Raw genomic sequence first — 14,433 nt, 5'->3', positions numbered from 1 at the left:
GCAGCGGACGGCGGCAAGCGGCTTGCCCACTTCAACTCCACTGTTCGTCGTCCGCGTGATTCACTCGACCTCGCCAGTCGCTCGCCAGTCGCCTCGCCCAAGTCGCAGACCCTATATGCTCGGCCTTCGCCCACGAGGCCAGACTCCCAAGCCCATGACGAGACTCAGAACTGCGCCCGCCGGGTTCACGGGTCGAGTCGGGTCAACCCGACCACCCGTGCGGATCAGGTCCGGGTTATAAATTTTGACCCATTTAGCTAAACGGGTCGGATTCAGATCAACCCGTTTATGTCAGGTTCAACTTGAATTGAACCCGAACCCGACCTATTGACCCAATATAGAGAGTTGGTGGAACTATAATTTTGTTGCGAAGGAACAACAGATAGCTTCGGGCCGAACAAATCCCCGCCACTCATTTGCGGCTTGCTTGGGAAATGTAAAGAAAAGGTTCGCAGCCGATATTTTTGCTGACGAGAAGAAGCACCCTGACGCTTTATTCCAAACATTTGGATTCGGGTTTCTTGATTATCTCGTATTCCCTTCTTCTGTAGCCTTCTCCCCCTTCTTTGGTTGTTTGCTATGAGAGAGGTATAGCTCCATTTTGCTTCTAGTTATACGATATTTTACCCGTTTTTTTATTTCCCCGATGAATTATTGTTTTTTATACAGCTGCAGATGTCTTGTAGTCCAGAACTTCTTGTGCTCTTTCAAATTTTGTTGATTAGCTACTTATAAGACTGTTGTAGATTGTTCGATGCCTGAAGGGAGCTTGCGAGAAGTCCATATTTTCTATATGATTTTTTTTATCAGTTTTTAATGCTGCTAAGAAACCAGTAATAAATAAGCTTAGTAGAATACTGACTTGGAGCTGGTCGATCTGCAGTTTTGATTAGTTTTTATGAGAAACATTCGCTGGTTGACATTAGGGTGCAAAGCTATGTATTTTGAAAATCCGATTAGTCTCATTTATTAAGCGCTACTCTCTACATCTGTCTAATTGCCTAGGTAAGTTTTTCTTTAATATTTTATTAGTAAATGGCATCATCGTCATATGGATTTTCTCTATTTCAATTTGAACAGAAACCATGGAAACTTCTTATTGGCTTGCTGACATAATTGAGCATCTTGAAACTTCCATGCTTTCAGGTAATAATCATTCTAATTGATGATGCTAGGAGTTCTGTAGCAAACCTATGAATGTTTAATTCTAGAATTGTGGGCTTAGAAAGAGTCTAACAATATTCCTATATTAGAATAGAGATCAATGGATGGCAAAAACCATCAAATCCTAACTCAGGGCTCATGAGAATCATTGGAAGATAGATTAGAATATGCATCCCAAAGATTTTTCTTGTATGATATAGGGGGTTGGGGTTTACTATTGGCAAAAGTCTCTATGGTTAATTAGGTCTTATAAAGTCTTTTCTTGTGAACATGATGATTGTGGTGCCTAGTATGCTTCATATTATGTGTTTATAAGTATTTGAATTTTTCATTATAGTATTCTTGGAGAACATATCAATATTTACTTTCAAAATAAGATATTTTCTTTGTAACTTAGTGCAAAGAGTGGATTATTGACTGCTAAAAGCCTCCAAGGTAGGATTTATTGGGATTATGCTCTCAAATATCTAGAAAGTCTTTTCTTGTGAACATGATGAGTGTGGTTCCTAGTATGCTTCATATTATGTTTTTATAAGTGTTTGAATTTTTCATTATAGTATTCTTGGAGAACATATCAATATTTACTTTCAAAATAAGATATTTTTTTTGTAACTTAGTGCAAAGAGTGGATTATTTACTGCTAAAAAGTCTCCAAGGTAGGATTTATTGGACTATGTTCTCAAATATCGATAAAGTCTTTTCTTGTGAACATGATGAGTGTTGTGCCTAGTATGCTTCATATTATGTGTTTATAAGTGTTTGAGTTTTTCATTATAGTATTCTTGGAGAACATATCGATATTTACTTTCAAAATAAGATATTTTCTTTGTAACTCAGTGCAAAGAGTGGATTATTGACTGTAAAAAGTCTCCAAGGTAGGATTCTTTGGGTTTATGTTGACTCTAACTTAGGCTATTTTATTGAGAGGGGGTCCATGTTGACTTCCCTTGGAGATAGAATGGTCATGTAATTTCTTAGAATACATCCAACTTCCAGCGAATCTGCTACGTCAAACTTTAGTCAGCTAAATGTCAATCATATCAAGTGCTAGTTGACTTAGGGATGATCTAGGTTCTCGAATACTTGCGAGGTAAAGGATTGAGAAAAAAATTCTGAAATTAAAGGTGTTAATTGGTTACCCTAAAGAGTTAACGACTTTCCATAAAAGGGTTAACTTGCCTTGAAATGTTTAATGAGTCGCCACAAATCATAGCATCACTCTGCTAATTAATAGACTAAAAGGGTTATCAAGCTAAAGGAAGGAATGGGGTGGTGCCTGAGGCTTTACGAAAATGGAGGTGGAGAAACAAGAGTTAGAAAGGGGTGCGGGTTGAGCTAATACCATTGAAAAGTAAATCTAGGTCAGTGTTTTTTAGCTCACAAGAACCTCATACTTTTTCCTTTAGAAACAACATCAAATCTTATTTTGTTTAAGCATCCATATTTACAAGATGGTGCATCCTCCTTTGCAGTATGCTTGACATGTTGTGAATCAACAAACCTAATTTAGGCTTTATTTTTTATTTTGGTCTAATATCTGTTTGGAACTGCGCTTAAGAGCTGCACTTTCTTTCAAAATCCAAGGCTTAACAGAAAATTTCCCTGCACTGCCACATGCCTTGGCGATGTTGACAGGCTCACTGCATTTCCACTGTGAAGTTTGAATGTATTAGGAAGTCACATGATTAATCACTAATATTGTAATTGTAAGCACTTACCAAACTAATGAGATATTGACACCTGTTTTCTCTATTTTAGTATTTTCTGCACCTTTTTTTTTATTTTTCATTGGTATCAGTCATTTTACATAAAATAGTAATATTTAGGGAAAGGAAGCAGCTTGCACACTTATATATGTTTGTGAGAGATTGATATTATTGATATTTGATACAAAATTTGTGTAGGCTTTGATACTGGAAGTTCAACTTCAAAGAAAATATACTTTGATTTTAAATGCTTCATCTTTGAAAAAGCTTTTCTTGTAATTGTTATGTAGCACTCCACTTCATACCCTCTTTGGCGGCATAGTATCATATCTTAGTAAGTAACGCTTCACTTCCCAAATAAATCCAGAAATAGATTAGGATTTTACCGATTCTTGTGCTGAAAGCTTTATATAAGGCCCTTTTCTTTTTTATTGGGTCTTATAAGATGCGAACATGGGGAATGGGAATCAAGAAAATACCATTTTATGTGGATTTATTTGGAGAGTGAAGGCTCGTAGAATTACTCATTTTCACTTTAGTAACTGCTGAATGAGTGTGTTCCATAATATTCCTGAACTTCTGACGTTCTACTCATGGGTTTCACTGAACAATCGTTAGAGCTTTTTTTTAAATAAAAATAGCTTTTGGTTTTATTCCCAGGCCTTAGGAGAATGATAAAGGGATTTGATTTCAGGGCATGATGAGTGTTCTATTACAACATCCTCAAAATTTGTTGCTTCAGGGTCATGAGAGTTTCTTGAAGACCAGACTAACTAAGGTGCAGGGTTTGGGATCTTCAGGTGTAGAGTTTCCGTCCAGAGGAACACCTACTCAAACCAGACTGTCATTCAAGTTGCGTGGAAGAAATTCACGAGAACGGCTAGTTTCTGTACATGTAGTTCCTGATGATGCAGAAGGTAACAGCTTAGATGATGAAAGTCTAGATGAAGAGGAAACATCGCCTAATGAATGTAAGGAGGTACCAGGTGGTTTATCACGTGAGGACTTGGAAAGGATTGTTGGGCAAGATGAATCTGCATTTAGTGGAGTAGATCTTGCAAGGCTTATCAGGAATAAATATGGAAGATCTTATGATGTTCAACTTATAAAGAAGGTAATTTTTTAATTGTGTAGTTTCTTTCTTTGTTTTTATGCAGCCCTTGTAATGCTAAAATTCACTTTTATTTCTATTTGCAATTAGCCTATCAGTTTTGGGTAATGTGTAAGAATTTCCCAACTTAGTTACGTTCCATTTGTAAGAAATGTAGTCATCTTGAATGAAATCTTGATAGTTAGTTAAAAGGAAAATAGTGTAAGTTCTTTTGATATTTTTGGGAAAATAGCTACATGATTCAATCTCTAATAGTGCTCTGATGCTTTTGCGAAAATAGTTGCATGATTAAATCACTGATAAAGCACATGATGACATTAAGGTTGCTCATTATTAGATGGAATTGGAAATACAATCATTTATAATTCTACATTTTCGTTATTTCTCATTCTATAATGGGAGGTAATTATAATAGATCTTAATATAGGTGTTAATACAACTTCATATTATTTTTCATTCACATAATCATATATTTGTGTTCTTGCAGGTGAATAGATGACAAAGAAGAATTATTCCTCCACATTATTTCTTTTTTTTTTCAGCGCTCATGTACTTCTTTGTTATTATTATTGGCCTTTCTATGATGGAATAGGTTTTTTATGCAGTTTTATGTCATTTTGTTTATGGTGGTCTGTTGTAAAACCTTTCTATCTATGGTTCACTTGACTGATTGTTTTCTTTTTGCCCATTTGCATCATCAATGTGGTTTACTTGATTAGTCTTTCTTTGCGAGTGTTTTTTCCAGATTTTTAACTTACGCTTGGATCATTGGTGTAGGAATTCATGGGGAGAAACCTACTTGCAATGAATGTCATGTGGAAGTACATGGAGCAGGTAGCTATAATAATCTTTTCAACTTAGGAAGATAGGTTATCTGAGCATCATTTGATAAGGATACATTAGCATCTTAAATTTTAATGGAAAATTTGTTAATTGCAATTCATGCTTGTATGCCGGTGCTTACTCTTCTCTATTCATATAGATGATTAATTTTCCTCTTATCTACTTAGAGATCCTTTCCGTTAACTGAAGAGGAGTACATACTGAGGCTTGATGATATAGCGAATACTCTAAAATGCTGGGGTGCTGTCTCACATATCCGAAATAGTCTCGCCAAATTGAAAGAACGACCCCGAATAGGAAAAGTATTTATTTCTCATTTCTCTTGATGTTACCTCTGCCTAAATAATAAAAATTATAGTGAAATAAGCTTCTTTAGATTGATTTCAATGAAACATATTTCTGCATCACATCATGATCTGTTCTAAAATATAGTATTTCTTCTGTTATTTGACAAGGCTTCAGTTCCTTGCTATGATGCACTGACACGGACACGACACGAACACGAGACACGACATTTTTTAAAAATATAGGACACGGGTGTGGCGTGGACACGGCATAATAATTTTTTAATATAATATATAGAAATTAAGATGACATTATATTAAAAATGACAAGTAATAATAGATCAATTTCATGATAATTTGTTTAGCTTATAACATAAAGATGTTTAGTACAAAATGTCTAGTACAATCACAAAAATATAAGGAAAAAATCATTTAGTATAACATGAAGGTCCAACTACTCAATAGAGGGAATGATAGAATTAGATTCAGAGGTTGATCTTTGGCCTTCAATATCATCATCATTGAATATCATTGCTTCCAACTCTGGTTCATTTAGAGAATGATTTGTAACCTCCAATAATCCCATGTCATCAAGGAACTCGAACCCATCTCCAGCAACATCCCACATCTTATTATCACATGTCATATAAAGTGGGATTTCCTTGATAGATGACGAAGATTTATATTCCTCCTAAATCATAATGAATATTACATATTTGAATTACTATCCTTCAACATAGAAATTATAATTGATATGAAGTGAAATCAAAATATCTTAATAATAAGATAACATGAATACAACAATATACCTGTCTGTCGGGGGTCCAAGGGGGCGCTGCCCCCTGGCGGGGTTCGACCTGCCAGGGTAAGAGTAATTTTGAAGTTCTTCTTGTTTTTAAAGTTCGTAAGTTATTTGTATGGAAAGATATCGAGCGGTATCGAGCATGTACTAAGCGATACCGAGCATGTACCTAGCGGTACCGAGCTTGTACTTAGTGGTACGGAGCATGTACTGAGCTGTACCGAGCGATACCTAGCGGTACTGAGCATGTACATTAGCTTTTTTTGGTAAGTTTCAAAAAACAACAATTAATATTTCAGGCATCGAGAGTCAGGCGTCGATGTCATTTATCAGTCACCGAGAGAGGAGATGAAAATACCTTCATTGCCAAAAAGAGGGGTTCTTCATTTGAATCATCATTATGGTGAACTGCTCTCTCTCCTTCCTCCTCTCTTATAGAGTCCAATGTCAGACATTTACTTCAAGATTTATGTAAGTTTTAATATATATAGCGTGAGGCGTAAGCCTCATGCCAGTGAGGCGAGGCGGGCTTCAAGACGGGCCTCAACCAAGTTGAGGCGGAAGCCTTATAAAAAAAACTCGAGGCGTAAGCATCGAGGCGTTTTTTACTGGAATTGCGCAAAGGCGGGCCTCAAGGCGAGCCTCATATTGCGCAATTTTAAACCATGGTATTAAGTGCTGACGTTGGTTTGATGTTGCGGATAGGAAATAAGAAATTTAGTTTAAATCGCAAAATACAAGCAATTATATTTAAAAAAATTCATAAAATATTTAAGATACGCGTGTCAATTTGCATTTAATATTTTTTAATCGGACACATTTTCGGCGTGTCCGACACGTGTCGGAGGAGTGTCGGACGAGTGTCGTGTCGGACACGGTGTCGGACACTGCACGCCTCTTTGAGGAAAAGTGTCGGTGCATCATAGGTTCCTTGGTATAAACTAAGTGTCCCCAACCTTTCTTTCTCCCTTCAAGATTGATGAAAATGTTTTAGGGAAAAGTTTGATTGCAAACACCGCATGCATAAATTTAATTGAACTTTTCAAATTTGTTTCTGTATCTTCTAAATTGAGAGTGTGCCGCTACTGGAAATAGTTTTGTTATTCGTTATTTTTCTAGTTAATTTAAATACAATCCATAGCTATCAAAATCATGTTTTGAATTATTTCTATTTTTTAATATCTTTATTGCGGCTTCTTTTTTTTTTGTATTAGTTTTGAACAAATCTAACCATGTAAGCAGACCAAGAATTAAAATTATAGAATAGGAATCAAAACAAAGAAATAAATGGTCAAAATATCAAATTTTGGCCATACATCAGTATAAGGAGATGGCTTCCCTCGGAAGCTGGTACCAAATGCACTAGGTTTGAAGGAGCAATAAAACCAAACAACTACACATTATGCCAATAAAATCATGAACCTAAGCATAACAGAAGAGGAAACTGAAATTCAAAACATTAGAGTATATTAAATTCTTCTCTAAGACATTATCATAGGCATGACACAACTAAAACTTATATCTAAAATATCAGAAGACTATTAAAATAAAATAAAAACTTAGAATGTCAAATTTCTCATCTCAAAGCATACGTCTTGTTTTTCCAACAAGTATAAACTTTGTGATTTGCATCAACCCTGGTTGGCTTGGTAAAAGTTGGCTCTGACAAATTGAGCAATTGATACTTGCCAAGCAAATCTGGCATTTTTTAGAATAATCTTTGAATTATCACATGCATATTTGTTATGCCAATGCATACATAACTTTGATATCCTCCGTTTGTAGTGGACACAATCTGATCATTTATTATAGCTTTCGGAATAAGATGCATAGAATTATCTTGATAAGTGTTGAAAGTGACATCCCAATAAACAGATGGAAAAATAGAAGAATTTAAGGCATTTGTGGCATTCTCATAAATAAAGATTAATCAAACATATTGAAGTCTATTTTTAAAATTTCGCGAAAAGTCCAATTTATATGCATTTGTTTCACAGAGTTGCAAGTTTTTATTTGGTCCTTTCTTGCAATTAATTACTTAATGTCACTCATGATTTAGATTAACCATTATCTTATCACTTTGTTTAAATGTCATACATATATTCTATTCACATTAGTTGTAGAATTTTACTATTCCTATTTGTTTGATTGGCTATCTTTTTTAGGAAACAATTTGATTTATTTCATAAAGTTTTTTTAGTATTTTTGAAAGCAATTTGATTTATTTCAAAAAATAAAAAATAAAAATAAAAATAGATAAAAACACAAACCAAACATGCTTTTAAAATGCAAAAAATAAAACACAAATAAAAGCTTAGGTTTTGTATTTTTTTAGTGCAACTATATGATGTAATGAATAAATTCATGCACCCACCCAAACTCTACTAGGATTGGTTCTACAACCATATCTTAAAGAATTATAGAAATTTCCATAATGATATCGCAACCACCTAATACATTAAGCCAGTTATAGCATTGCGTCCTTAGGGAACGAAAATCTTAAACCAGCCAAGCCGCAAGAAGCAATATTGTGCCATCCAAGGAATCAACGATTCTGAAGGAATGCAACTCATGCTAATTAGGGAACGACAATCTTAAACCAGCCAAGTCGCAAGAAGCAATCTTGTAGGAACCTTACCATAAGTAGTAGAACCAATGAACTACGGAGTGAAACAAACCAGACTAATAAAGCAAACAGAAATGCAAAACATTAAAGGACACAATTTCTTCTTTCCAGCATCATAATGTGCATGACAAAACTTAAACTTAAATTTAAAAATTTAGAAAACTATTAAAATATAATCAACTGAATAAAAGTAAAATTCAGGTGGTCAAATTGGTTATATCAATGCAATCATCTTTTGTTCCTAATGAGTATGAACCTTGAGATTTACATCAAATCCTAAGTTGGCTAAAAGCTTATAACTGCATGTGAGAATGATCTTTGGTTGTTCATCCTTTAGGAATTCTGCACAGCCTATGAAATGCCCTTGAGGCAAAATTTAAAGGTTAGTATGCCTTTGAAAAATCTTAATGTTCCATTTTTATCGAGGCAAAGGTGACCACCGTGGGATAGATGAAATGGTGATTGTGGATGGTAGGTCAAACCTATGTAATTGGCCTTTTTCTGTATGAGACAATTTCTTTTAATCTGGTGTGATTATAGGATTCAAGAAAGCTCTATCTTAAGCTATCTGTTGATTTTGTATTGTCATGGTATTTTTAAGCTGCGAATTGCCCTTCCTATTGATTGTCAAACACTTCCTATTGATCCCTTGTATCCATACAACATGAGAGATTACTAATTTTCTCTTTATTTTCCTTCGGCTTTCTCATAATGCTTCTCTTCTGTGCTGTGCAGGCGGTTAGCATTTTCATAGATATGGATGAGAGTGGAGGGCGGTCCAATGAGTGGATTTACAAATAGTTATAAGAATTCATTATTCTGATACCATTGGGGCAATTCTCCCACGAGTGCAGTATGTTTATACATATATGTATATATTGATCCTCCGGATGTTCATCATTTCAACAATTGTATGACGATTTCCTATTCCCTGCAAGGCCGCATACAAGAAACTCTCGTTTAAATGCTTCTCATATTCATCAATAATAATTCAGTATATTGGAGATTGATCAACTGATTTTATGATTAATTCAATTTGGTTTGTGATAGTAATTCAGATGTTCTTTTTTAAGGAACAAAATGGGTATTAAAATACTCATTTGAGTATGAATGGTAGAGAAAATATATACTAATATACACCTTTTTATTGAGCATGAAGCACGTGGGTAGAAATAAAGATGGTTGGTTGTGTTAAGGGTATATGAGGAAGCAGTATTTTTATGCTTCACAAAAATCGAAGTAAAACTCATTCGTTCAGCTAAAGATGAATGAAAATATGTTCTGAGGCGGAATGTTGGCGGTGACTTGCGTTTTAACGAACCAGGGAACGTGGGTGATTTTCCTCTGCTAATCATGTGATAATGTCTGTTGCATAAATGAGGTTTCATTTGATATAGTTTTTTTTTAATGTATTTTAAAGTATTTTTTAAAATAAAAATAAGTTCAAAAAAATCATTAAAAAGTTATTTTAAAAAATATTAATAAAGTAATCTAGAATGAAATATAAGTTATCTCATACTAAATCTAAGTTATATGGCTAATTGATTTCTTTGTCTTTTTTGTTGTCTTATAATATTCATGGCGTTTGAGAGATAAATATCATAGTGTCCTAATTTTAAAAGAAGATCTAGCACAAATATAAATAAAGAGGGGTGCAAGAGTTCTAAGAGATCAATATTTTTATGTAAAAAATCCTAAATAAGAAAAAAAAAATTATGGGATTTGACCCAAGTAAAATGATTTAACTTGTATTTATTATTGATTATAAATGATATGTTTCTATTGGGGAAGATGTTGGCTCAATGTAAATTATATATAGTGAAGTTGGAAGAATTTAATGATATGAAAGCTATTTATAAGAGAATGTTTGCTTGTTTGTTCGGTTGATAGGATTGAAGTCGGGTGACTTTGGTCGGAGGAACAGTAGTTTGCGAGCAACCGAGATCTGAGGGATCATAGTTGGCAGGAGACAGTGGTAGGAGGAAACTTTAGTCGGGCGGGTGATGATGGTTGTTTGAAACGGGGGGGGGGGGGGGGGGGGAATAGTAGTTGGCGACAACAGAGGTAAAGGACCGTACAGCAAGCAATGATGATCCAAGGGGCAATAGGCGGCGGGCAACGATGGTCGGAGGTGTCACATTTCATTTTGACGCCCTTACAGTCAACCTGAAGTCTAAAAGAGAGGGAGAATCTTGAGAGACATATTTCTTACTTACACTCATTCTGAAATGCTTCTATTAGAATCAAGTGAGCAGCAAATAACCTATTTAAACTAACCCATAACTATTCCCTTTTTAATTTAAACAATTCTTTTATCAATTTTTTTTTTCATTTAGAACCATATACATTATATCAAAGAAATATATAGATTTTTTAAACTTTATAATAACATTTACGTACCAAAAATTGTATGTGTAGTTTCTACTATGATCTTTATGTACACTCAAAATATATTTACACAAAATTAGTAGTCAACTGTCCTATCTAATGTCATTAACTCCTTCCCCTTTCTTGTAGTATAACAATTGCTAATGAGCTAGAGCTCAATGAAATATATAAGCAATGTATAAAAAATAATAATATGTTTGTAATCGATTGAGAAGATGGAAATTCTATAATAACATAAAATATATAAAAAACATAATTCATGTTCTGTTTACTACTCAATACATTTAGTTAAGTCATATAATGATTATTGGCTTTAGCACACTCACAGCACTCTAAATCAAGTTGATTCTTTAGATTTGAGCGTGCTCTCTCATTTAAGGTTGGTTCTAATTTTTTAACTTTTAGAATTGAGAGAGTATAGGCTTAGTTCATCAAGTCTTTCGTCTTTACTTGTGTCGGTTTATCCGCCATATATGAATGATCTCATTAACCTTTTTAATCACCCTTTTTATTAAGCCTCACATTTTCATAACATATCATATATATCTAGTCATTCAGCTAATGATGAACTCAAGAGAAACAATATACATGATGAAGCTGAAAATCATACCATCACAATCATATAAAAATGTGAGATTTCAATTATATAAAATTTTACTATTTTATATGGCATAATTTGGGTATCTCACTTTGTTAGGAATTAGTTCTCCTAGATATTGCCTTACTTTCCTTTTTTAAACAACTTTCACCAAACTTCTCTGTATTCAATCCACTCTTTCTCTTATATCTTTTTCCTCTTCACCCCTTTTCCTCCTACATTTAGCAAGATTTCACAACCTAAACCTTTATTTCAGCAATACTACCAGGCACCATTACTAAATTTCAATAAATGGAAATACCCTTACCGGATTTTAGCTTTTCAACTCATTTTCTTTGAAAATTTCAACAATAAAAGTGATTTTTTTCTTTTTTCAAATGGAATCCAGCAAACATAAATTTCAATTCAGTTATTCCTCACTGAAATATAGCAATTTAGCAAACCCTCACTGATGGCAAATGGAAAACCATGATTTCCACATGATATATTTTTTCTTACCTGATTTTAGAAAACAACTACAACAACATCTCATTGAATATCTCCTTCCAACAGCCCACCACAACCCACTCACTCCTGGCACAACTCATGGTATCTGTTTGAACTCCACAGAACAAGTGATGGGAGTGGAGGGATGGAATGAAATATTTAAAGGATTATCCTTTTGAATATAATACTTTACAATTCTTTCCACTAATCCGTCCCATTCAATGGCAACCATTGGATGGAAATCAGCTGAATATGATACTTTACAATGCATTCCGCTAATCCTTTCCTCTCAATGACAACAGTTGGATGAAAATCAGCCAATGCATGGCTCGTTAATAGAGGGGTAGAGATTTTTTAGTGGAGATGCTATAATAATTGAAATATTTGCTGCTATAATTCACCCCTCCTTATAGACATTTCATCCTCAAAATTCTTTAGCTTAGTGACCATCAAACAATTGAGGGAATGTTAATCAAATGTCATATTCCTTCTCTTGTTGCCTCTTTTTCTAGTCTATATTTCCATTTCACTTTAGCATAATATATTTGATGATTTTTGAGCTATTGAGTATCAATATCTAGTATTCTTTTTTGTTTCTCAATGTAAGTCAGATTCTTTTGCTAAACTTTTTAATGAAGAGTGTGAAAATAAGATTGACTATAGTGACCTTAGCACCCTAAATGAAAGTAAAGATTTCTGTTTTTATCGGCGTATTAGTAAAACTGAAGTTAGAGAGGCTTTAAATAGAATGAAGGGTGGAAAAGCTGTTGGACCTGATGATATTCCAATAGAGGTGTGGAAATGCTTAGGAGATGAAGGGATTTCTTGGCTTACTAAACTTTTTAATACTATTTTGAAGACTAAAAAGATGCCAGATGAGTGGAGAATGAGTGTATTAATTCCTATTTTTAAGAATAAAGGCGATGCACAGGATTGCACGAATTATTTTAGTCTTGGATGTTCTCACTAGACATTTGCAAGATGATGTACCTTGGTGTATGCTTTTTGCTGATGATATTCTTCTTGTTGATAAGACTAGAGAGGGAGTTGAAGGTAAACTTGAATTATGGAGGTCAACCTTAGAGTCTAAAGGTTTTCGCTTGAGTAGATCTAAAACGGAATATATGGAGTGTAATTTTAGTAGTAATAGTCCTAGTGAGGGGATTGTGACTTTGGGCGATCAAGTCATTAATAAGAGTACACGTTTTAGATATCTTGGATCTATTGTTCAGAGTGATGGTGAAATAGATGGGGATATTATCAGCAGAATTCAAGTTGGATGGTTGAAGTGGCGGAATGCATCGGGCTTGTTATGTGATAGAAATGTACCCCTCAAACTTAAGGGAAAATTCTATAAGATGGTAGTGAGGCTTGCAATGCTTTATGGTGCCGAATGTTGGCCTTTAAAAGAGAAGCATAATACTAAGTTAAGTGTGGCAGAGATGAGGATGCTCAGGTGGATGAGTGGCTTTACCCTTAGAGATAGGATACAAAATGAGCATATACGTGAAAAGGTTGGAGTAGCTTCAGTAGAAGATAAGATTAGAGAGAGTCGCCTTAGATGGTTTGGTCACATAAAAAGGCGGCCTTCCGACGACCCGGTTAGGAGAGTAGAGGTATTAGATTTGACTTGTGTTAAGAAAGGTAGGGGTAGACCTAAAAAGACTTGGTTAGAAATTATTAGGAATGACCTTTCTTTATTAGATTTAAACGAGAATTTGGCTTTTAATAGGACACAATGGAGAAAAAAGATTCATGTAGCCGACCCCACGTAGTGGGATAAAGGCTTGATGTTGTTGTTGTTGTAAGTCATATTCTTCTATAGATATTTTCTTCACGTGAAATTCTTTGATGGACACTAGTAACCCACTTTCTTAGTAGTGCCTCATGAAAAATATTATGGATATCTAACTTGTCAGTTGGAAGAGTAAGCTTGTAAGCATCTTTCGTAATCAATTCAATAATTTCAAAAGATCCTACATATCTAGTCTTCAATTTACCTCCTTGCCCAAATCTGGTTTTAACATTCACAGGTTTAACCTTCAGAAATACAAAGTCTCCAATTTTAAAATCTACTGCTTTGGGCTTGTGGTCATAATACTTTTGCTGGAGATCTTGAGCAGCTTTTAATCTGTCTCTGATTAGTATGATTTTTTCTGTTGCTTCATCAACTAGCTTTGGATCCATTATATGTGTTTCTCCAATGTTAAAAGTCATGGGAGTTATGTACTTTCTTCTATAAAGGGCTTCATATGGAATCATTTCTTTACTTAATTGGTAGCTATTACTGTAAGGAATTTCTATCAATAGTATGTGATCTTCCTAGCTATCTCCAAGATCCAAAACATATAATCTTAACAAATTTTCCAGTGCCTAAATCATTCTTCATATTGACCATCAGTCTTAGAATGAAAATCTGTACTGA

General features: G+C 34.4%; 1 protein-coding gene across 3 annotated transcripts; it reads left to right on the top strand.

Annotated features, from left to right (window-relative positions):
• The first annotated feature begins 390 nt into the window (after positions 1 to 390).
• Positions 391 to 9,566, top strand: LOC110098103. Of its 3 annotated transcripts, none has more exons than XM_020824819.2 (5): positions 391 to 588; positions 3,531 to 3,984; positions 4,759 to 4,815; positions 4,992 to 5,126; positions 9,272 to 9,566. In XM_020824819.2, exons 2-5 carry the CDS (start codon positions 3,568 to 3,570, stop codon positions 9,335 to 9,337), a joined length of 675 nt encoding a protein of 224 aa, XP_020680478.1. In that variant the 5' UTR covers positions 391 to 588; positions 3,531 to 3,567; the 3' UTR covers positions 9,338 to 9,566. The 3 variants fall into 3 exon arrangements, with proteins under 3 accessions (XP_020680478.1, XP_020680479.1, XP_020680477.1); XM_020824818.2 differs by having other exon boundaries at positions 392 to 588; positions 3,565 to 3,984; XM_020824820.2 differs by lacking the exon at positions 4,992 to 5,126 and having other exon boundaries at positions 3,565 to 3,984.
• The last annotated feature ends 4,867 nt before the right edge of the window (positions 9,567 to 14,433 follow it).

The sequence above is a fragment of the Dendrobium catenatum genome, unplaced genomic scaffold, assembly GCF_001605985.2.
Source record: "Dendrobium catenatum unplaced genomic scaffold, ASM160598v2 fragScaff_scaffold_1223, whole genome shotgun sequence".
NCBI classification, from domain to species: Eukaryota; Viridiplantae; Streptophyta; class Magnoliopsida; order Asparagales; family Orchidaceae; genus Dendrobium; species Dendrobium catenatum.
Note: the sequence above shows the minus strand (reverse complement) of the source record. Positions and strands in the feature narration are given on the sequence as shown.

What these genes read in the sequence shown, in the direction of transcription:
- LOC110098103 (XM_020824818.2), top strand. An exon ending in ATGTTCAACTTATAAAGAAG is followed by an intron (nt 3,985 to 4,758) that starts GTAATTTTTTAA and finishes TCATTGGTGTAG; the next exon opens with GAATTCATGGGGAGAAACCT. An exon ending in TGTGGAAGTACATGGAGCAG is followed by an intron (nt 4,816 to 4,991) that starts GTAGCTATAATA and finishes TTATCTACTTAG; the next exon opens with AGATCCTTTCCGTTAACTGA.